Source organism: Oncorhynchus mykiss, chromosome 5, assembly GCF_013265735.2.
Source record: "Oncorhynchus mykiss isolate Arlee chromosome 5, USDA_OmykA_1.1, whole genome shotgun sequence".
Classification (NCBI taxonomy): domain Eukaryota; kingdom Metazoa; phylum Chordata; class Actinopteri; order Salmoniformes; family Salmonidae; genus Oncorhynchus; species Oncorhynchus mykiss.
Window position 1 is genome coordinate 53,348,062 of NC_048569.1, and position 23,731 is coordinate 53,371,792.

At 41.8% G+C, this 23,731-nt stretch overlaps 1 protein-coding gene across 5 annotated transcripts in view; it reads right to left on the reverse strand.

Moving 5' to 3' along the window:
• Positions 1-23,731, reverse strand: part of LOC110524026 (E3 ubiquitin-protein ligase UHRF1) — a 42,267-nt gene that overhangs the window by 13,729 nt on the left and 4,807 nt on the right. The window contains exons 1-6 of one of the 5 annotated variants that reach the window (XM_021603313.2): positions 9,918-10,071; positions 3,098-3,260; positions 2,729-2,995; positions 2,321-2,481; positions 1,516-1,731; positions 1,117-1,232 (exon numbers count right to left, since the gene is read on the reverse strand). In XM_021603313.2, coding sequence (XP_021458988.2) covers positions 1,117-1,232; positions 1,516-1,731; positions 2,321-2,481; positions 2,729-2,995; positions 3,098-3,250 — 913 coding nt within the window. In that variant the 5' untranslated portion in view covers positions 3,251-3,260; positions 9,918-10,071. Of the gene's footprint in view, positions 1-1,116; positions 1,233-1,515; positions 1,732-2,320; positions 2,482-2,728; positions 2,996-3,097; positions 3,261-3,736; positions 3,757-8,940; positions 9,012-9,731; positions 9,841-9,917; positions 10,072-23,731 lie in introns of those variants that run through there. The other 4 variants (XM_021603312.2, XM_036977814.1, XM_036977816.1 and 1 more) reach the window with 4 other exon arrangements.

The window sequence follows — 23,731 nt, forward strand, 5'->3', positions numbered from 1 at the left end:
TACAAAATATGTTACGTACTTTGTAAACCACTAAGACTAAGAGGTTGGTGTGCAGCCATGGCAACTAGCATGCATCTCATGCATCATGAACCTTGTCTACATTAATCCCAGAGTTTCTATGGTAACAATAGCATCTTGTCCTTTTCTAACATCTGACACCACTGGTAAACTACAGCCTACTTGCAGAGTCTTGGAAATGTTCACAATTTTGCATGTGCTTTACATGCACTCTCATCCTTCATGAAAATCTGTCCGATAAATGCACTCACTGACTCTACACGGGTAACAGACTAGAGATGGACTGTATGTGATGAAACTATTGCGTATCATTGTACCGGTGTATTGGGCGAAAGTCAATTATTCAATTATTCACATACAATTAACAGAATTCCGTCGTTTTACAAGATGTAAGCCTCAGCAACAGTTAAAACATTACATTTCAAATGTGTTTTGTGTGTCAAGCCTCGAAATCAGACAAACACACGCATCATAATTAGGCACACCTCAATTCTTCTGCATGAAATTGCGCAAACTCCAAAACATGTCGCGGTGCATGTTGGGATAGCACTTTGCTCTGGAGCCTGCAGCCTTGCTGGCATGGTCGAAGTGGCTATTGGAGAGTGTAATTAGCCCCTAGACCTTCAGCTTTGGGACACTTGTGCATATGGCGGAGGTGCGATCGAACGCACAAATGGAGGGCCGAGGGGGAAGGGAAAGGGGGTGATTTGGTATTCAGATATTGCTTCTTTTCAGGAGATCAACAATCATAGAAAGCCATCAGATCCCTTGCATGTCTTCCCTCAAACTTGACATTTAGAGACCGGGAACAATTTAATGCATCTCAATAGGAAATACTGCTTTTTACACATTGTAGGAACCTAATATTCAACAAAGTACTTTGTATATCTCAATGAAAGGTATTCGTAGCAACATTTTAGCTTTTATAATTCCTTTCTAGGGCTTCAAAAGTAGCTTGAATTCATATAGGCCCAAATACAGGCTGTATCTCAATCAATTCTTATTTTTAAATCTGGTACTCCTAAATTGTTGTGCTCCTAACATTAAACTGCTACCAATTACATTTTATTTAAAGCCCTGCAAACAGCTCCAACTTACTTTTCAATGGGCTATCAGATCCCGCTCCGGATCCATCCAAGGCTCCAGGCTCCTCGATTTTGTAGATCTCAGTCAAGAACATGATGCGACAGTCGTTTAGGGAGTCACCGGCAACCCTGAAATAAACATGAACTCTAGGTATACCCTTCATGGTCCTAATATGCAAAACAATTATATAAAATAGCAAAACTTTGACATTAACATAATACTAAAGTACAAACCATACGGTGTAGATGTATCAATACTGTATAACAAGTAATCTATGAATTTCAACAAATCATTAGAACACACCATACAATCAGATCAGTCACTGAACTCCTTTAATACCATTACCATCATGGTATGACCCTTTAAGGGGAAGGGGTTTACAGCGGAGACTAACAGAGCCAATTATATTACCCCAGCAGTATTTTGGCGTAGATCTCGTGCACAGTGCGTGTCTCCCTCTTCTTCTGGATCTGGGCGTCGTACCAGTAGCCGCGCTCTTTGGGTTCGTCTGGGTTGAAGTTTACCATGACCACCATGCCCGCCTCCAGCTGGTGCCACTGGTAGACTGTGCGGGCGCGTGGGCGTACATCCTTGGACTGCAGAGGCACCACTCCGTTCTCTGGGTAGCTAGAGAGAGAGACCACACAGACATAGGCAGTGTCAGTATTCAGTTCAGACACACAGCAGGTGCTTCCTACATAATGGGGCTTTTGTAAGATGATTGACATATCGGGAGAGAACAGAAGCAGGTCAAATAAGGTGTTTGAATTCTGAGGGCCTGACTGCTGGAAACAATGCGAGTAATTGTTCATTTCAATGTTCCTCCGGTTCTTACACTTGTTTTGCTTGCAATGTGGCAGAGCAATGTGCAAATTATCAAGCACAAATGTTCTATTTGCCAATTGCAGTGTTATGGAATTGCATATAGTTTCATCAGGAAAGACCGATGGAGTGGGACTGCACTCAAAAAAGCAATACATAAAAAGTCAAGAGTAGGAGGAGGAAATGGAACAAATAAAGCACTCAAGCCGCCAAAAAGCCACCAAAAAGCAATGCCCCCATTGGTCCAGCTCATCGACAGACAGCAACACCTTCCACACGGACATATTCAATCATTTTTCTATACATGTTCATTATGGGTAACTGTCAAATGTCACCAATGAGGCATAATGTCTCCAAACAGATCTTTAAAATATGGAATACATGAAGTTCTCACTCTTCATATTTGACATGGTAGTGAATAACTTCCTCTTCGCCAGGTTTAGAGTCAGAGCCCTCTTCCTCTCCAGGTGTCTTTGTGGTCTTTGTAATGTTCACAATCTGGGCCTCAAACCAGGCGCCCATGTTCAAGTCTCTGGCGTCAACAAACTCATTCATCTGAAAAAAAAAAAAAATATGGATATTGTAAAGTGACCCATGCAATGCTACTGTCACAGATTAAACATCTGTATTGCAATTTAAAATGAAGACTTTTCACAATAGATGCAACGCCAATTCAAGAAGGCTCCACCATATTGAAGCAGATTTACCATTTTACATATATCCAGTTAAAAGCATCCTTTCACTCCATCAAATGATACCAATACAGCAAATATTCATCCTTGTAGAGATGCTCCATGTTTACCTTGTAAAAGCCAAATCCCGGGTCAACCAGGTCTGGTGTGTCTGTTTGGGCAGAGGTTCCGGCTGCTTGCACCTCTGCCTCAGAGTGGGTCGAGCTCTTGTCCGACTCGCTCTGTGCCGAGCCACAGCCAGAGTCAGAGTCAGAGAGCTCGGCTTCTTTGTCCTTGCTCTTGAGGACAGCGGCAGGGGGCGTAGCCTGTCTAACAAGGAGCTGCACTATATCATTCAGCCCCACGTTGTAATCAAAGATGGTGTGGCTATCCTCCATCTGGGATCAGACACAGAACATACACATTCAGACATGATCAGTAAGGACCCCAGCAACTCTGTTGTAACTGAATTGAAACAGAAAAGTAGTCATCTGCCACACCTGCTTGCCCCGGTAAAAGAGCCTCTGTCTTTCTGGCTCAACCTTGAAGAGCTCCGAGATCTTGAGGCGCAGCTCATCCACCTTGGTGAGCTTGGACAGTGAGTCAATCCGATGAGTCTCCTTGCCATCCATGGTGCGCACTTGAATCCACATTGCAGCTGCCCTGTGCAGAAAGGAGCCAAACTGTGGGTTAACAGCAGCATGGCATCTAATACACTCGAGTTGAAAAAGCAGTGTCGTTCAATGTTTCTCCACTTCTTTCCTTTGAGTACTGTATTACTGTGCCAACTATTGATTAATACCATTGACCAAGTGGATCAATGTCAGTAAAGAAAGGCTTCCAAGTAATTTCAATTCCCAATGACAAGGCAAATCAACATTCAACAAACATGCCATACTGATTTTAATACAGTGTGGAAAACTGGATTACTAAGCCACTCCTACCCCTTTTAAATGCAGCTACTGCAACCCCATCCTTGTATCAAACAAACAATGTGGCTTCACTTCCTGACAATGTTAAGCACACTGTTTCAACACATTAACTGCCAATTTATGCTTGATCCAAAAATGGCTTTGTATGGAGGGTGTGACAATTGTGGAGCCTCCGGAGGCATGCAGAGGCCAAATTGAGCTGCGTACCTCATCTCCGTGTGCCTCTCAGATTTCTTAATGCGGAGGGCTCCGTATAGCTCCGCATTGACATGATTGGTTGACGATGGTGGGGGCGGGAGGTCGGGAATAAACACAAACTCACTTCCTTGACAACAGCGCTGCTGTGCAAAACACAAGTCCTATGGATGCCCTGACTTCTGCACCATAAACTCTGCAAGGCCAATGCACACGTCAGATTGACCACGCGCACAATTCGCCCAGCGTCGCCCGGGTTAGGGTTTGGCTGGGGGAGACCGTCATTGTAAATAAGAATTTGTTCTTAACCGACTTGCTTAAAAGTCACAATTTCTTTTTTTTTTGTTAACATGTACTGTATGTGTAGATAGTACATTTTATGTTTTTAATATATCAAACTTTGTACATATTGATTTTGACACATTAAACTGTTTTGACTTTGGACTATTTATCTAAATGTCTTGTCAACGGGAAGCAGTGGCAGCAACATTTAACTTAGGTTTTAGGACTATAAATTGAATGTTAACATTTCCAAATGGTACTGTACTTCAATCTGGTAAAAAAATATTTTCAAAAAACATACTGTGACACATTTTTATGATACCTGAAATCACCAAAACGGACTTGCCCTGCCTAAACATAACTACTGACTCGAAACTACAACATAAGCTAAGTACAGCGTACACTACATGATTTTGGGACCCTACTCGGGGCACAGCAATTTCTGGTTCATTCAGCCATTCCTATGGGGTAAATGAATGAGGAAATGGGGTTTTGGGATAAATGCTGAAAATAAGGTCTGAGGTTAACACATGCTTAGATCTTATAGGTTTTGTTCTGAGATATTAGTCAGTTAACATGACCTTTATGAAGCCTTTGTGCATGTTTTGATTACAAATGCTTCAAAATTCACAAGTGACACTAGCTGATGATCTCATAGTACAAAACTTAAGATCTCCTAAGCCGGTGTTTACCACAGACCTGATCAACAATAAAAACATTAAGTTCCCCATAAGAATTGACCAACGAGCCGTGGTGGAGTTGACGTCTTTTTGTAGGCACTATTACTATTGGTGCTGAGAGCTCGCCAGAGAAGAAGCCAGTGAAATGACGTTTCGCAACACACAGAATGTGTAGACTTGAGCACGAGCGATGACAAACTCAGGGCCTTAAATAAACAGTTTGGTCCACCAGCCACTGTGGCAGGTAGATAAAATATACAAATTCTACCAGCCACGCAAATCTTTAAACCAGGCAAAATATTTTGCACCAAACTAAAAAGAATGACCAAACATTGTAATGTTTCTAAAACAAGAAATCTTGAACAAAAATGTAAATATCCGAGAAACAGAAGGACAAAGTTTCACTTTGTAAACTTGAGTAAAAAATTATCCGTTCTTCACTGCTCCCCTGCCAGGCAACGTTAACGCGCCCGTTGGGTTGTAGGATTTGTATTTTAGTCACTATGTAACAAAAACAGCAGATATACTAGGAAGCCAGCTACTGCAGCATTTTTAGTACACTAACTCGCACATGCTCATATTTTACTTTATATTCACAAATGTAATACTTGCACTGTAGAGCCCTGCAAATTGACCTGCACGCCAATAAATAAATCTACCTGCATTTGGCAGGAGTTAATTTTATGCCCTGCTATTACTAGTAGCCTATGCGCTTGCCTTTAACTAAAGTATCAAAATCGTTACAGCGCTGAAGTTCACAAGCAATGTTAATCAATTCAAAATGTTGGTTAGATGGTGCAACTCTGGCAAGTGTGAATGTCGGACTGAAAACATTTGAGGCTTGCTTTTGAGCCACATCTCGTTCTAGCTACGCTAACAATGACATTGTTTTTGCGAAACAGCGTAGTATCAAGAATCTTCACAACCAAATTAAGAATCTTGTGGTGGGACCCGTCTGTGCCACATGGTTTAGGAAAGAAAGCCGTTTAATATGAGGCTCAGCGATGTTAAGATTGAAAGTCGTGTAGTGCACACCCAGCATAAGTTATATTTGACAGCCCATTTGTTTTATTTTACATTAGCTAGCGAGCGTAGTGTTCAGCTGGGAGGAGGCTAGTTTCCTCTGGTCAGCTGGTGGCGCTAGGATGGGGCACACACAGGGTTGGAAATTAACACCCCCTAAATGCAGGTAACAGACTAATCATTGGCGCGTAAGAATGTCCATTTCATCAGCCATGTTGGCAGGTGGTCAGATAATTTGGGGACTTTTTTTTTTCTTAAGGTATAAGTTACTTGAATTGACAAGAAAGTCTATTACAGTGTAACTTTATCCTCGTGTTTCTTGGCCAGTTAGGTTTTGTTCACATGGGACACACCAATGCCCAGGTGTCCCATTTTGCTGACGACCATCGCGGCGCCGCCCACCGACGTCTTAAGGAAAACAAAAGCAAAGAATTCGGCAAACAGTGGGAGGGTAGTCAAACTAGGTTGTTTTTCAATGTTAGTTTGAGTTCGAAGTCAATAATATTTTCCATCACATAAAGTGCGTGCCCAAATTACCATGGTAACAGCACATCTCTTAAAGCGACAGCTGAACATTTGGCTCACCTAATCATTGTGAAGTGATCACTCCAAAAAACTCATATGAACTTTGTCATTTCTTATGATTTGACCACTCAAATACTTCAATTGTTCTCCTAGAATGATTTGTATGCTTCTACATTTCTACTTAGATGGACATCAGCGTAGAGCCCCGAACAATAAAAAGTAGGGATGCAGGATATAAAAAAATATATATATCAGCACTGTAGATGCGCGAGACAACTTTACCAGCATCATAGCATGACATGAAATATGAGTGATTGATTACACTGTAATAACTACGGGAAAAAATTATGAACGCACTTAAATTATTATGTGACGTGCAGTCATATTCAGGTGTTATTTGGTACGTCAAACAGTGTTATTTGGCATGTCAAACAGTGTTAAATAGTATATTTTTTTGACACGCAAAGACCCAAACGGTGTTCCATAGAAATCATGATTGAGAATGAAACAGAACAAATGAACAACGAAACAGCAAGTAAGTGAAAGAAATAGGTATTGATTATGTTTTACTGGTAATGGGGACACGCGTAAAAGCCAACAAAATAATGTTTTGGTCAGTGTAGTGTAACCTTTATTTAACTAGGCAAGCCGGTTAAGAACAAATTCTTATTTACAATGACGGCCTACCCCGGACGACGCTGGTCCAATTGTGCGCCAACCTAATTATAAGTAGCTAGCTATTTAAATATCTCAACCAGGGAATTTTATGTATGCTTCAAGAAAGCGCGCCATTTGCTTTCTCGGCTGGTTAGGGAAAGGGGATACAAAAATGCATTCAACCAAAATATGTCTTCTGCATTTAACCCTACCCCTAAATCAGAGAGGTGTGGGGGGCTGCCTTAATCAACATACATGTCGTCGGTGTCCGGGGAGCAGTTGTTGGGCAGAACTGCCATGCTCAGAACCTTGCCTGCTCAGGATTTCAAATCAGCTCTTAACCGCTAGGCTACCTGCCTATTGGCGTAGCTAGCTATACAAGTGAATATTACAATCTGCAAGTAATATCTCCATAGCTGGCGAAAACAAACAATTTTGCAATAGCTACCTAGCTATCTTAGTAAGTTAAGCTAATTTAGTTCTATGTTAACTAGCTAGTCATACTACCTAACAGCTGATGGGTAGCCATTGAAATTCAGAAGCTAACTAGCTAGAAGCGGCTAGCACCCACACATCTAGTCTGATTAAATCAGGCTGTAACACAGAATTTCTATATAAAACAAATGGCTGCAAAATTGTACCTTACAAGCCAGAACGTTTAAAAATATATAATAATTTTATTAAAACTTATTCCACCTGTTGTGTCTGTGCAGTTTGATTTTCAGCAGCTCAAAAGATCTACAGGAAAGTATTGTTTACCTGACTTAAGAGAGCCAGTAGGTGGTTCATATATTGGCACCGAGGTCAAATTAATTTTGGATAGTTGGTTCCCCTCTCATCAATAGCTATTGAACCAAGCATGACATGACCATGAAAATGGTATGTTCTGAATCTGGGGATCGAAACAACGACGTATGAATTTGATTTTTTTATAAGATTTAAAAAATTGTTCTCCATCCTCCTGATTCAGAATATACAATGTTCATGGCATGCTTGGTTTAATTGCTTTTGACAAGAGAAAACCGAATATCCAATATAACACTAGCCGACTAAACTCCACGGTGTAGTAAGATTGATGAACTCAACTAACGGAGTGGAGCAGAGACCAGGCTTTGTGGAATTAAGTGCAAATGCGCATGTGTCAATTTTATCTCAACAATGAAACAGTTGCAGGGTTCTACGCTGCCTTTTTTAAAATATATTTTTTACAAGGAGCTAAGTTGAAAATGTAATAGCAAAATAAAAAGGAGCACAATATTTGAGGTATTAATAATATAAGTTGTTAGCAATTAAACATTTTTTCCCCCTTGCGGGCACCCAAATAAAAATTCCATGTATCACAGGAAAATATTTAGGTGCATGTGTTCAAAATGATAGCACTAACAGGCTGACTACACCGCTTGCGTCGAGTGGGCGAGCGTTGCAAAATAAATGTTGAAACCTATATTATTAAATTATTGCACCCACTGTGCATGCCAACAAGCATCTACGTTGCCAAGGGCTAAAATAGAAGTCAGTTCAATTTGACGCAGATCGCGCTGCAAGTCCTGCCTCTACCACCTCATTAGTTTATAGAAGCAGGTACCCACTTGCCATCTCCTCATTGGTTATACCCGCGTGGGGACTGGAAGGAGAGATGACTAGATAAGATTCGGTTGACCGTTTTGTGTGTGGATTCATTGTCGGAGTAGAGGACCTTGTGCATTTTTAGGTAAAATAACAACTCAATGTTTATATCCCAGGACAAATTAGCTAGCAAGTGCAAGCTAGCTAGCTAAATTGCCATAAAAGTTTTATGCTTTTCGACCGGTCCCCAAATGAATGTAATTGGTTGATATTTTAATCTGTGTGTCGTGATTGCGTTTGGTGTGGGGGGACAAAATACATTTATGCATGATGGTGCACGTGCGCAGCCGGTTTGGGTTCCATGTAACGTTCATTGAAAAAAAAGAAAAGTACTGATTTCAGCAAAGGAAGGCTCTCAACTACAGAGGACAAACATGGGTTCAAGGTAAGCATTTCATAATTACATTTTGTTAAAGTATTGACCTTATGCAAATCGATGTAGTCGCAGCTGAATTTTCAAAGCCTGGTCTCTGCTCCATTCTGTTGGTAGCCAATAAAACTCCCCAATTTTCTGTGAAGTTGAGCAGCAACTAGTGTGGGCAGATTATTTTTATTTTTTTATTAGCAGTCCTTCAATCTTCTCGGTGCAACAGTTGGGACAACGGGACAATTCTGGGTGCAACGCATTTATTATCCCTGGATTGGGGTATGTTTTCCAAGCCAAATCTTGCTGCTGGCTCCGTGGGGTCTTATTCTACACAGGAAACCTGTCCGACCCTAGTGCTGCTGTAAGCAAGCGGATCTGAACTACTGGCTACCTCGGTGCCAAGCCGAACCATATACTGTACCTACAGGATCTCTAAAAAGTTTCATAAAGATTTTTTTCCAGTTGATATCGTCTCATTTCGAGCAGTTGAAAGAGAAACCGCACAGATAACCGGTAATGTAACATTAGAGCGCCGTTTAAATTGATTTATTTAACATTCTGGCTTGTAGGGAACATTTACGATATCAGGCAATAGTTTCAGCAGTCTGATTTAATCAGGCGGTTCTACACAATTGGTACTTACATAGGTAGTTATAGCCTGATTAAATCAGACTACTGGTGGATGTGGTAATCGACATTGACAGCACACCACGTTACATTAGCCTAGCTACAGTAGCTAGATAACGCGACAACATAACGAAGGTTAGTATCTAATAAATTGTGGAGTTGAAGTAGCTCGCTAGGTAACCAAATTAAATATTATTACATTGATCACACTGACACGTACCTAGTGAGTAATGTGAAGCATGTAACGTTAACGTTCATTTCCCTCGACAAACTTTAACTAGAATATTTCGAATTCACCCTACCAAATGTTAGCAAAGTTAACGTTAGCTAGCTTATCCACTGTGCCAAGTTTCAGCCAGCAACTTTCAAAATACCAAACTTGTCAAAGTATAAACATTTATATTACCAGTTTTTTCTTCCAAATGTAGATAATTAAATTACGTTTAGTAAACCGTCAAGCTTAATCCGTACACAACTCCTCTGTATAGACTGCTTTCAGGGGACTGAATCAATGAGAATCTTCAACAGTGATTCCCCGCCTGCCAAAAAAAAACAACTTTGTTTCACTATTGGCTATTACCACTTCTGAGTTGCTCTCTGAGGGGCTATAATACCTGTCACTCAAAACTGTGTCCGGAGTTTAGCCTCAGCGCGCGAAACCAGGGTCTCTTGTCTTCCGATAATTTGGTGCGAGATTATGTAAATTGCAGTACAATCAAAGACAGAAACGGGACTGTGTTTAACAAAGTTCTATCGCCACATTATGCCTGAGAGAACACCGATCGGAGTTGGACACCACACGATAGATTGCAGAAACCAAAATAGCCGTTTTTGTCAGATCTAACTAAAAAAATGCATAGAAGCCTTGCTCAGCATAGAAAACTGTTTAGCTAGGGATTGCTACAGCCATGTGCTGCTGGCGCGTGATGTTATGCGTCCAGTGTTCCTGTCTCGTAGTTCAGTTTGGCGGGAGAATATCGTGCCAAGTGTGAACACAGTAGTCAGTTGTTGTTCACAGGACGTTATGAGATAAAAGACTTATCAATTTGGACAGTTTACATATCCCATAATCGTTTTACCTACAATGTTTCTTAATGAAAGTGTTTGTAGACTAACATTTGATGTTGATCGGGATGAGTGTTTGTTGTAGGTTACTACTAGGACAAATAATGTGGCAAGGAAGTACCACCAGGACAAAGTTGAATCTTTTTTTTCTCCTTCTGTTTTATTCTTGATTTTTATGCCTCTCGTCCATCCTAGCAACCAAAACCATGTCTTAAAGGACAACATCTTGCTCTACATTGTTCTAACTAACCACTGCATTACATAATTGGCTCTTTCTAACCACTTGTATCCTGTCTCCCAAGTCCTAACATGCTGGCCAAACCGCCAGCATTGCGTGCACGAACTTTGCAAAATAAATGTACACATAGTGCCTTCAGAAAGTATTCAAACCCTTTGAATTAAAATGTGTCACTGTCGAGACAAGTATTTTCTTAAGTCACAAAATAAGTTGCCTGGACTCACTGTGGACAATAAGTGTTTAACATGATTTTGAATGACTATGTACAGAGATGAGGTACAGATAATTGTAAGGTCCCTCAGCCGAGCAGTGAATTTCAAAACAGACTCAACCACAAAGACGAGGTTTTCCAATGCCTCACAAAGAATTGCTCATGTTGGTAGATGGGTCAAAATAAAATGTAAAAAAACAGACAATTAATATCCATTTGAGCATTGTGAAGTTATTAATTACATTTTGGATGGTGTATTAATATACCCAGTCACTACAAAGATAAAGGCGCCCTTCCTAACTCAGTTGCCGGAAAGGAAAGAAACAGCTCAGATTTCACCATGGGGACAATGGTGACTGTTAAAACAGTTAGCGTTAAGTGGCTGTGAAAGGAGAAAATTGTAGTTACTCCACAATGCTAACATAATTGAGAAAGTGAAAAGGAAGCCTGAACAGAATGCAAATATTCCAAAACATGAGTCCTGAAAACAGTTATGTTTGGGGTAAATCTAAATCAACACGTTACGGAGTACCACTCCATATTTTCAAGCACAGTGATGGCTGCATTATGTAATGTGTATGCTTGTAATCATTAAGGACTGGGGAGCTTTTCAGGATAAGAAAAAACAGAATGGAGCTAAGCACAGGCAAAATCCTAGATTTTTCACCCACACTTCTAGCGCGCATCAACGAGCATCTGTGTAGCCAGGCGCTAAAATAGAAATTGGTTCTATGTGTGACGCGCTGCATCCCATCTCATTGGTTTTTAGGAGCATATACCAACGTGGGTGATTGAAAGGGGGAGGTCCACACTCCAGTCGGCAGTGGTTAAGCACCTTAAAGTTGGTTGCCAACCGCCATAAAGTGCAAAGAAGAAGCCTGAAGGAGGAGAGGTGACTAGAAACAAACTTTTACCCTTTTATCTGTGGATTAATTGTCAGAGTATTTCAGATAAAAACAACCTAATGTTTATATCCCAGGACAAATTAGCTCGCAACAGCAAGCTAGCGAGCTAAATTGCAATAAATGTTTCAAGCTTCGACCTGTCCCCAAATTAATGAACTAAAAATCCAAATAACTTCACTGATATTTATTGTAAAGGGTTTAAACACTGTTTCCCATGCCTGTTCAATGAACCATAAACAATTAACATGCACCTGTGGAACTGTCGTTAAGACACTAACAGCTTACAGACAGTAGGCAATTAAGGTCACAGTTATGAAAACTTAGGACACTAAAGAGGCCTTTCTACTGACTCTGAAAAACACCAAAAGAAAGCCGTCTCTGCTCATCTGCGTGAACGTGCCTTAGGCATGCTGCAAGGAGGCATGAGGATTGTAGATGTGGCCAGGGCAATAAATTGCAATGTCCGTTCTGTGAGACGCCTAATACAGCACTACACGGAGAAAGGATGGACAGCTGATCGTCCTCGCAGTGGCAGACCACGTGTAACAACACCTGCACAGGATCGGTACACCCGAACATCACACCTGCGGGACAGGTACAGGATGGCAACTGCCCGAGTTACACCAGGAACGCACAACCCCTCCATCAGTGCTCAGACTCTCAGCCTATTGATGACAGAGGCTGGACTGAGGGCTTGAAGGCCTGTTGTTAGGCAGGTCCTCACCAGACATCACCAGTAACAACGTCGCCTGTGGGCACAAACCCACCGTCGCTGGACCAGACAGGACTGGCAAAAAGTGCTCTTCACTGATGAGTCGCTGTTGTGTCTCACCATGGGTGATGCTTGGATTCGCGTTTATTGATGAAGAAATGAGCGTTACACCGAGGCCTGTACTCTGGAGCAGGATTTATTTGGAGGTGGATGCTCCGTCATGGTCTGGGGTGGTGTGCCACAGCATCATCGGACTGGGCTTGTTGTCATTGCAGGCAATCTCAATGCTGTACGTTACAGGGCAGACATCCTCCTCCCTCATGTGGTACCCTTCCTGCAGGCTCATCCTGACATGACCCTCCAGCATGACAATGCCACCAGCCATACTGCTCGTTCTGTTCCTGCAAGACAGGAATGTCAGTGTTCTGCCATGGCCAGCGAAGAGCCCGGATCTCAATCCCAATGAGCACGTCTGGGACCTGTTGGATCGGAGGGTGGGGGCTAGGGCCATTGCCCCCTTGAAATATCCGGGAACTTGCAGGTGCCTTGGTGGAAGAGTGGGGTAACATCTCACAGCAAGAACTGGCCATGAGGAGATGCACAGCAGTACTTAATGCAGCTGGTGGCCACACCAGATTCTGACTGTTACTTTTGATTTTGACCCCCTCCCCTTTGTTCAGGGACACATTATTCAATTTCTGTTAGTCACATGTCTGTGTAACTTGTTCAGTTTGTCTGTCTCAGTTGAGTCGTATGTCCATACACATTTTTTCATGTTAAGTTTGCTGAAAATAAAAACGCAGTTGACAGTGAGAGGACGTTTATTTTTTGTTGCAGAGTTTAGTTAGTTCAGAGTTCATTTTGATATTTCAACCTGTGTGTCCTGATAGCGTCTGGTGTGTGTGAACAAAATCAACATGCACGCAAAGCGGTCTGGTCAGCATTTTACAGTTTTAACTTAAATCTACTTTAAACACTATGGCAAGACCTGAAAATGGTTGTCTAACAATTTTCACCAACCAATTTGACAAAGTGTGAATAATTTAGGGAAGAATAATGGGCAAATGCTGCACAATCTAGGTGTGGAAAGCATTTAGAGACTTACCCATAAAGACTCACAGCTGTAATTGCTGCCAAAAGGTGCTTTAACAAAGTACTGAGTAAAGGGTCGGAATACTTATGTAAATGTCATATTTCAGTTTGTTTTTATACATTTGCTACATTTCTAAAAACCTGTTTTCGCTTTGTCATTATGGGGTATTGTGTGTAGATGAGTGTGAAATCAAATATAATTAATCAATTTTGAATTCAGGCTGTAACAAAATGTTTAATAAGTCAAGCGGTATGAATACTTTCTGAAGGCACTATTCAATCATTTCCTCCAAACTGCTTGCGCAAGCAAGTCCAGCCTCACCCATCTACTTACTGTTTTTTTAGGCGCTTAAATAGGATGAGCAATCTCAGAGTGGCATCGACTAGAAGACGGCTAACCTAATATTTATATATTTCTTAATTCCATTATTTTACTTTGAGGTGTGTATCGTTAGATACTACTACACTGTTGGAGCTAGGAAGACAAGTATTTCACTACACACGCAATAACATCTGCTAAATATGTGTATGTTACCAATAACATTTTATTTGAACTAGGTTTCCCCTTTATTTGTAGATTGTCAGAGTACAGAACATTTTGTATGACTCAAAATATCCAGCAAAAAAAGGAACTTGTGCATTTCAGGTAAAATAACAACCCAATGTTTATCTCCCAGGACAAATTAGCAAGCAACAGCAAGCTAGCTAAATGGCCATGAATGTTTGTTTTTCAACCTGTTCCCAAATTAATATCATTGGTTTTGGTATTTTAACCTGTGTGTCATGAACGCATCTGATGGGGATAAACAAAATCACGATGGCGCGCAGAGCCGGTTTGGTCAGCATGTAACATTTCCATGTGTTTTAGTATGATGAGTTAACTTGAACCTGAACCCTTCTTGTCCAATTATTTTGTCAAGTGATTGCTGCGAATCAGTTCCTCAGCAGCAGCCAAGAAACCCATAAAAAAAAGCATTATAAGCAGAGACCTATCCAAAGTCTTTGAAATGAATGGGAACCTCATTACTGTGATGGCACCCCTATCTAGAGGCCACAAATGAAAGCATATCATTCTCCAGAAAATGTAGTGGCAAAGTGGTCTAAAAATATGATGGCGTTACAAAATATCAGTTATACATTTTTATTCCTGAAGGTCACAGTTGCCTTCCTGCTGGATTCAGTGTGCGCGTGATGTGTGGACGTGGGCGTGTGTAGAAGTGTAACCTCTGGTCACCCCAGCTGGGGAGAGCTGCTCTCCATCTCCTCCACTGTTTGTGTCCTCCCAGTCCCCTTTATGACCGGAGATTGTGTGTTGTGTCCTTAGTCTAATGAGTGCTCTCGAATGTAGGAACATTGTCCAGATGGCAGTTCATTATGGTGACATTATTGTTGCTCATATTCAGCAAGTCAGAGAAGGTCTATGAACTGAAGCTCTGCTTTATGAGTGTAGATGTATTCAGTGCTTCCCCTACAGTTAAGCAGACTGACGCCTAGGTACACTTCCCCTGTATTCCCAAAATATAAACAAAAGGCATGATTTTGGGTGTCCAATTGTGAAAGATTGTTTCTCCGACACGTATGTCTCTAAATACACAGACATTGCCATAAACGTGACTTATTTTTGTTGTTGAATTTTGGGCTGGTGTTTCTATGTAATACTACTAGCCAAAGAGCAATTTTATCAAGTAGGCTTTAGCAAGTCAAGATACCAAGAAGCCATTGCAGGCTATCTATCAAGTTAGAGTAGCTAGCTTGTCTAATTATCTTAGCTGGCATGCCTACTGGCAAGTTTGGTATACTTTTTTTTAAAGCAAGCAATTACTAAATAAGACTCACATTCCTTTACATTTTTTGCAGCGATGCAGAGTAGCAGGTTTAGTTTCTTTAACAAAATAACCACCAACCAGGAGGATACAGACAGCTCAAAAAGGTATGGTTATAGATATGCAGATTTTTTTTTTACTGACAAGCATAATGATTAGGGCTCTACATTTTCAGGAAAAAAGCAGTTTCAGGTGTTTGAAAAATGCTAACTTCCTGACAGAGCCCCCTTCCAGACCACCCCCCAGGTATCCTCACGTATTTTGTGCCCACTCAGAATTTTTAACATATCTGAAATGGATGTTAAAGCACAAGAATGAAGCAGTGATTATCAGACCTTGGTCAAACACGTCTGTCAAATATGTTTTTATACTTTGAGGGGCGCTTGAATTTTGCAATTGGAGATGTTGTAACCATTCCAATACTTTACAATTTACTGGACAAACTAAATGAAGTAGCACAAGTATTTGAATCATCTATTTGACTCCTATCTGAGGGTTAAAAGTGATTGGAGCTGTGGTGCTCTCTGGGACTTAAGATTTGATCAGTTTGGCTTATCCTCTTTTGAAGACTTGCGGCTGCTTCTGCTCTGTTTGCTCCCAGATCAACTTGATTGGGCTGTGGACCTTTGGTCCTGTTTTTTAATTTCTTCATTCTGCTTTCTGTCTGTTCTCCTGCTTCCTTGGCTTTTGTTGTAACGCATTTCAGTCCAGGCACAGGGAGTACTGCTCAACGAATCTCATCAGCAGTGTTTCTCCTTCCAGGGTAGAGGCAGGGCGGGTTCCCGCGGCTAGCTCTGCTCCTCCATGACTAAAATAATTAGGCTTCTGTTCGTTTCAATTGAAAATGCTGGTGAAAGAGAGCCAGGTTGTTTTTTTTAGTAATGAATCCACAGAGATCGGGGAAGGATTAAGTCACCTAATCACATCTGCTGGGCCTGCTCTGCCTGAATTATTGTTTCCATATGAAGAGGAGGAGGACAGAGTTGAGTATGTGACGCTTGTTTGTTTCCAAGTACTAGCCTGCAGGGGTGGATAATATATAATGGCCTCAAAGAGAAAGAGCATCAGTGTCGATTATGTTATTATCCGTATTATCATGAAAATGGGTTAAAGTCCATAAATTCTTTATCTTTTCCAGAGTTCTCATGGGCCCGAGACCCCACCAGAAGCAACAGAACCAGCAGCTACAGTCATCAGCTTCATGTCTCCAGGTGGGATAGACAAAGATAAAACAGATTGAGAATATATGTCCTGTTCAATATGAATAATAAAAATAATGTTGAGAGAGAGCGAGTTGATGGTTGTTTATCTAAAAGTGTTGCATGGCTCACACACACGTTCAATGGTTAACTGGCTACCATAAACGTTAGTGCTATATAGTGTGGTCTTAAACAATTAGTCTTACTGCACTAAACATTACAATAAATGCACTGAACAAAAATATAAATGCAACCATTTCAAAGATTTTACTGAGTTACAGTTCATGTAAGGAAATCATTCAATTGAAATAAATCCATTAGGCCCTGTTCTATGGATTTCACATGAATGAGAATACAGATCTGCATCTGTTGGTCACAGATACAACAAAAAGAAATGGGTAGGGGCGAGGATTTAAAAAAAAACATTCAGTCAGTATCTGGTGTGACCATTTGCCTCATGCAGCGCTTAACATAAAGTTAATCAGGCTGTTGATTGTGGCCTGTAGAATGTTGCCCCACTCTTCAATGGCTGTACGAAGTTGCTGGATATTGGTGGGAACTGCAACACAAACATGCTCAATGGGTGACATGTCTGGTGAATATGCAGCCCATGGAAGGACTGGGACATTTTCCACTTCCAGGTATTGTGTACAGATCCTTGCGACATGAGGATGTGCACTATGCTGAATTACGAGGTGAGTGTGGTGAATGAATGGCATGACAATGGGCCTCAGGATCTCGTCACGGTATCTCTGTGCATTAAAATTGCAATCGATAAAATGCAATTGTGTTTGTTGTCCGTAGTTTATGCCTGCCCATATCATAACCCCACCAAGGGGCACACCATGTGAGCCATGGAAACATGGCTCACTCGAGACACGCTATCGGAGTCGGTACAGCCGGCTGGTTTCTTCACGCATCGCGCCGACAGAAACCTTATGCCTTGTGATCATAACATACAGGAACTCAAGTCCTTCTGTTCACCTGACTTAGAATTTCTCACAATCAAATGTCGACAGCATTATCTACCAAGAGAATTATCTTTGATTATAATCACAGCCGCATATATTCCCCCCAAGCAGACACATCGATGGCCCTGAACGAACTTAATTTGACTATGTAAACTGGAAACCACATATCCTGAGGCTGCATTCATTGTAACTGGGGATTTTAACAAACCCAATCTGAAAACAAGACTCCATAAATTCTATCAGCATATCGATTGTGCAACCAGGGCTGGTAAAACTCTGGATCATTGTTATTCTAACATCCGCAACGCATATAAGGCCCTCCCCCGCCCTTTGGAAAAGCTGACCACGACTCCATTTTTTTGCTCCTTGCTTATAGACAGACTAAAACAGGAGGCTCCCGCGCTCAGGTCTGTTCAACGCTGGTCCAACCAAATCGGATTCTACACTTCAAGATTGATTCGATCACGTGGACTGGGATATGCTCCGCATTGCATCAAACAACATTGAAGAATATGCTGAGTCGGCGAGAGAGTTTATTAGCAAGTGCATCGGTGATGTCGTACCCACAGCAACTATTAAAAACATTCCCAAACCAGAAACCGTGGATTCATGGCAGAATTCGCACAAAACTTAAAGCGCAAACCACAGCTTTTAATCAGGGCAAGGTGACCTGCTCGCTTTGAGGACAATACAGTGCCACTGACACGGCCAAGCTACCAAAACCTGCAGACTCCTTCACTGCAGCAGACGTGAGTAAAACATTTAAACGTGTTAACCCTCGCAGGGCTGCAGGCCCAGACGGCATCCCCAGCCACGTCCTCAGAGCATGCGCAGACCAGCTGGCTGGTGTGTTTACGGACATATTCAATCAATCCTTATCCCAGTCTGCTGTCCCCACATGCCTCAAGAGGGCCACCATTGTTCCTGTTCCCAAGAAAGCTAAGGTAACTGAACTAAACGACTACCGCCCCGTCACACTCACTTCCGTCATCATGAAGTGCTTTGAGAGACTAGTCAAGGACCATATCACCTCCACCCTACCTGACACCGTAGACCCACTCCAATTTGCTTCCCGCCCCAATAGGTCCACAGACACAATCGCAACCACACTGCCCTAACTCATCTGGACAACAGGAATACCTATGTGAGAATGCTGTTCGACTACAGCTCAGCATTTAACTCCATAGTACCCTCCAAACTCGTCATCAAGCTCGAGACCCTGGGTCTCGACCCCGCCCTGTGCAACTGGGTACTGGACTTCCTGACGGGCCGCCCCCTGGTGGTGAGGGTAGGTAACATCTCCACTCCGCTGATCCTCAACACTGGGGCCCCACAAGAGTGCGTTCTGAGCCCTCTCCTGTACTCTGTTCACCCACGACTGCGTGGCCATGCACGCCTCCAACTCAATCATCAAGTTTGCAGACGACACTACAGTGGTAGGCTTGATTACCAACAACGATGAGACCTACAGGGAGGAGGTGAGGGCCCTCGGAGTGTGGTGTCGGGAAAATAACCTCAAACTCAACGTCAACAAAACAAAGGAGATGATCGTGAACTTCAGGAAACAGCAAAGGGGCGGCACCCCCCCCCCCCCCCCAATCGACGGGACAGTAGTGGAGAGGGTAGTAAGTTAAGTTCCTCGGCATACACATCACGGACAAACTGAATTGGTCCACCCAGACAGTGAAGAAGGCACAACAGCGCCTCTTCAACCTCAGGAGGCTGAAGAAATATTGGCTTGTCACCAAAAGCATTTAAACTTTTACAGATGCACAATCGAGAGCATCCTGTCGGGCTGTATCACCGCCTGGTACGGCAACTGCTCCGCCCACAACCGCAAGGCTCTCCAGAGGGTAGTGAGGTCTGCACAACGCATCACCGGGGGCAAACTACCTACCCTCCAAGGACACCTACATCACCCGATGTCAGAGGAAGGCCATAAAGATCATCAAGGACAACAACCACCCGAGCCACTGCCTGTTCACCCCGCTATCATCCAGAAGGCGAGGTCAATACAGATGCATCAAAGCAGGGACCGAGATACTGAAAAACAGCTTCTATCTCAAGGCCATCAGACTGTTAAACAGCCACCACTAACACCGAGTGGCTGCTGCCAACATACTGACTCAACTCCAGCCACTTTAACAATATAAAAATGTATCACTAGCCACTTCAACAATGCCACTTCATATAATGTTTACATACCCTACATTACTCATCTCATATGTATATACACTGTACTCTATACCATCTACTGCATCTTGCCTATGCCATTCTGTACCATTGCTCATTCATATATTTTTATGACAATTTTCTTCATTCCTTTACACTTGTGTATATAAGGTAGTTGAAATTGATAGGTTAGATTACTCGTTGGTTATTGCTGCATTGTCAGAACTAGAAGCACAAATATTTCGCTACACTCACATTAACATGTGTATGTGACAAATAAAATTTGATTTCAAGTTCACAATGTTGAGATCAGAAAACCGCTCACCCACACGACGCCATACACGTGGTCTGCGGTTGTGAGGCCAGTTGGACGTACTGACAAATTCTCTAAAATGATGTTGGAGGAGTCTTAAATGAACATTCCATTCTCTGGCAACAGCGCTTGCGGACATTCCTGTAGTCTGGCATGCCAATTGCACACTCCCTCAACATTTGAGGCATCTGTGGCATTGTGTTGTGTGACCAAACTGCACATTTTAGATTGGCCTTTTATTGTCCCCGTCACAAGGTGTACCTGTCTAATGATCATTCTATTTAATCAGCTTCTTGATATGCCACACCTGTCAGGGGGGGGGGGGGTTAGACTATCTTGGCAAAGGAGAAATGCTCACAAACAGGGATGTAAACAAATTTGTGCACAACATTTGAGGTATCTTTTATTTCAGCTCATGAAACATGGGACCCACAATTTACATGTTTTTATTATTTTGTTTAGTGTAGTAGTAAATATGGATTACTTACAGACCAGATTTACAAAACAGGGCCCATATTCATAAATATTTCTCAGAGTAGGAATGTATAATGCAAAAACAGATCCTATATCAGCTACTTTGAAACTATTTGGCCCAGATTCCGACCCAAGTTAAGCGGATGTAAATGGAACGTAATTCCCTTATGCGTTTTTCTATCTATGCATATTCTGACCTTGAATTTAAGCATGAGAATAGCATGCTATTAACCCACTAATCGTGTGTGTCATACCACCCAGTGTCATACCTAACTAACCCAGTGTCATACCACCTTATGACATGGTCATAACCATGTCATAACAGCTGACATAATAAAGGCAATCTGCCTAAATGACTACAGACACGTAGCACTCACGTCCGTAGCCATGAAGTGCTTTGAAAGGCTGGTCATGGCTCACATCAACACCATTATCCCAGAAACCATAGACACACTCCAATTTGCATACCGCCCAAACAGATCCACAGATGATGCAATCTCTATTGCACTCCACACTAGAGGTCGACCAATTATGATTTTTCAATGCTGATACCGATTATTGGAGGACCAAAACACGCCGATTCGGATTAAATCGGTTGATTTAAAAAATATATATTTGTAATAATGACAATTACAACAATACTGAATGAACACTTATTTTATCTTAATATAATACATCAATAAAATCAATTTAGCCTCCAATAAATAATGAAACATGTTCAATTTGGTTTAAATAATGCAAAAACAAAGTGTTGGGGAAGAAAGTAAAAGTGCAATATGTGCCATGTAAGAAAGCTAACGCTTAAGTTCCTTGCTCAGAACATGAGAACATATGAAAGCTGGTGGTTCCTTTTAATATGAGTCTTCAATATTCCCAGGTAAGAAGTTTTAGGTTGTAGTTATTATAGGACTATTTCTCTCTATACCATTTGTATTTCATATACCTTAGACTATTGGATGTTCTTATAGGCACTTTAGTATTGCCAGTGTAACAGTATAGCTTCCGTCCCTCTCCTCGCCGCTACCTGGGCTCGAACCAGGAACACATCGACAACAGCCACCCTCGAAGCAGCGTTACCCATGCAGAGCAAGGGGAACAACTACTCCAAGTCTCAGAGCGAGTGACATTTGAAACGTTATTAGCTATTAGCTAACTAGCTAGCCATTTCACATCGGTTACACCAGCCTAATCTCGGGAGATGATAGGCTTGAAGTCATAAACAGCTGCTGGTTGAATGAATGCTTACGAGCCTGCTGCTGCCTTCCATCACTCATTCAGACTGCTCTATCAAATCATAGACAGTTATAACACGATAACACACAGAAATACGAGCCTTAGGTCATTAATATGGTCGAATCCGGAAACTATCATCTCGAAAACAGGACGTTTATTCTTTCAGTGAAATACGGAACCGTTCCGTATTTTATCTAACGGGTGGCATCCATAAGTCTAAATATTCCTGTTACATTGCACAACCTTCAATGTTATGTCACAATTACGTAAAATTCTGGCAAATTAGGCGGCCCAAACTGTTGCATATACCCTGACTCTGCGTGCAATAAACGCAAGAGAAGTGACAATTTCACCTGGTTAATATTGCCTGCTAATCTGGATTTCTTTTAGCTAAATATGCAGGTTTAAAAATATATACTTCTGTGTATTGATTTTAAGAAAGGCATTGATGTTTATGGTTAGGTCCATGTTGGAGTAATGACAGTCCTGTTTCATGAATGCGCACCGCATCGATTATATGCAACGCAGGACACGCTAGATAAACTAGTAATATCAACCATGTGTAGTTAACTAGTGATTATGATCGATTGTTTTTTATAATTCTAATGCTAGCTAGCAACTTACCTTCGCTTCTTACTATATTCACCTAACAGGCAGGCTCCTCGTGGAGTGCAATGGTGCAAGAGGCAGGTGGTTAGAGCGTTGGACTAGTTAACTGTAAGGTTGCAAGATTGAAGCCACGAGCTGACAAGGTAAAACTCTGTCGTTCTGCCCCTGAACAAGGCAGTTATTAACCCACCGTTCCTAGGCCGTCATTGAAAATAAGAATGTTCTTAACTGACTTGCCTAGTTAAATAAATCAAATCAAGAATTATTATTAGTATTTTTTAAATCGGCCAAATCGGTGTCCAAAAATAGCGTTTTCCGATTATTATGAAAACTTGAAATCGGCCTTAATTAAATCGGCAATTCCGATTAAACGGTCGACCTTTACTCCACACTGCCCTTTCCCACCTGAACAAAAGGAACACTTATGTGAGAATGCTATTAATTGACTACAGCTCAGCGTTCAACACCATAGTACCCTCAAAGCTCTAAGACTAAACACCTCCTCCCTCTGCAACTGGATCCTGGACTTCCAGACGGGCCACCCCCAGGTGGCGAGGGTAGGTAGCAACACATCTACCACGCTGATCCTCAACAATGGAGCCACCTACAGGTGCGTGCTCAGTCCCCTCCTGTACTCCCATGACTGCATGGCCAGGCACGATTCCAACACCATTATTAAGTCTGCAGATGACAACTGTGGTAGGCCTGAAAAACGACGAGACAGCCGTTTTAATGATTCATATGTTCCTAACCATAAAATGAGTTTAAATAAAATACAAGATCAGAGTACATTTAAATCTGCCAGTTGGTGCTGATACGGAGACTAATATGCATAGATGGCTTTCTTGAATTGATCTAGTTCTTTAGTTGCAGGCGGTTTACTGGTATTTATTCAGAGCGCGCAATGTAGCCACACCTACAGAGCGCGCTATGCGACGTAATGGGATCCGCCAACACGTGTTCAATGTGTCAAATCGGAGGGCCTGTTGTCCAGACCTCTGGCACTCTCTATGGGGGTGCAACAGGGTTCAATTCTCGGGTCAATTCTCGGGCTGACTCTCCTCCTATATTAATGATATCGCTTCAAATATAAAATTAGCTCATTTTTACAATGCTGATTTGAATGTCATTAAGAAAAGTGTCAATGTTTTTATTCTCACAATCATCTTCCTTGAATTTAAAAGTAATCCTCTAAGTAATCTA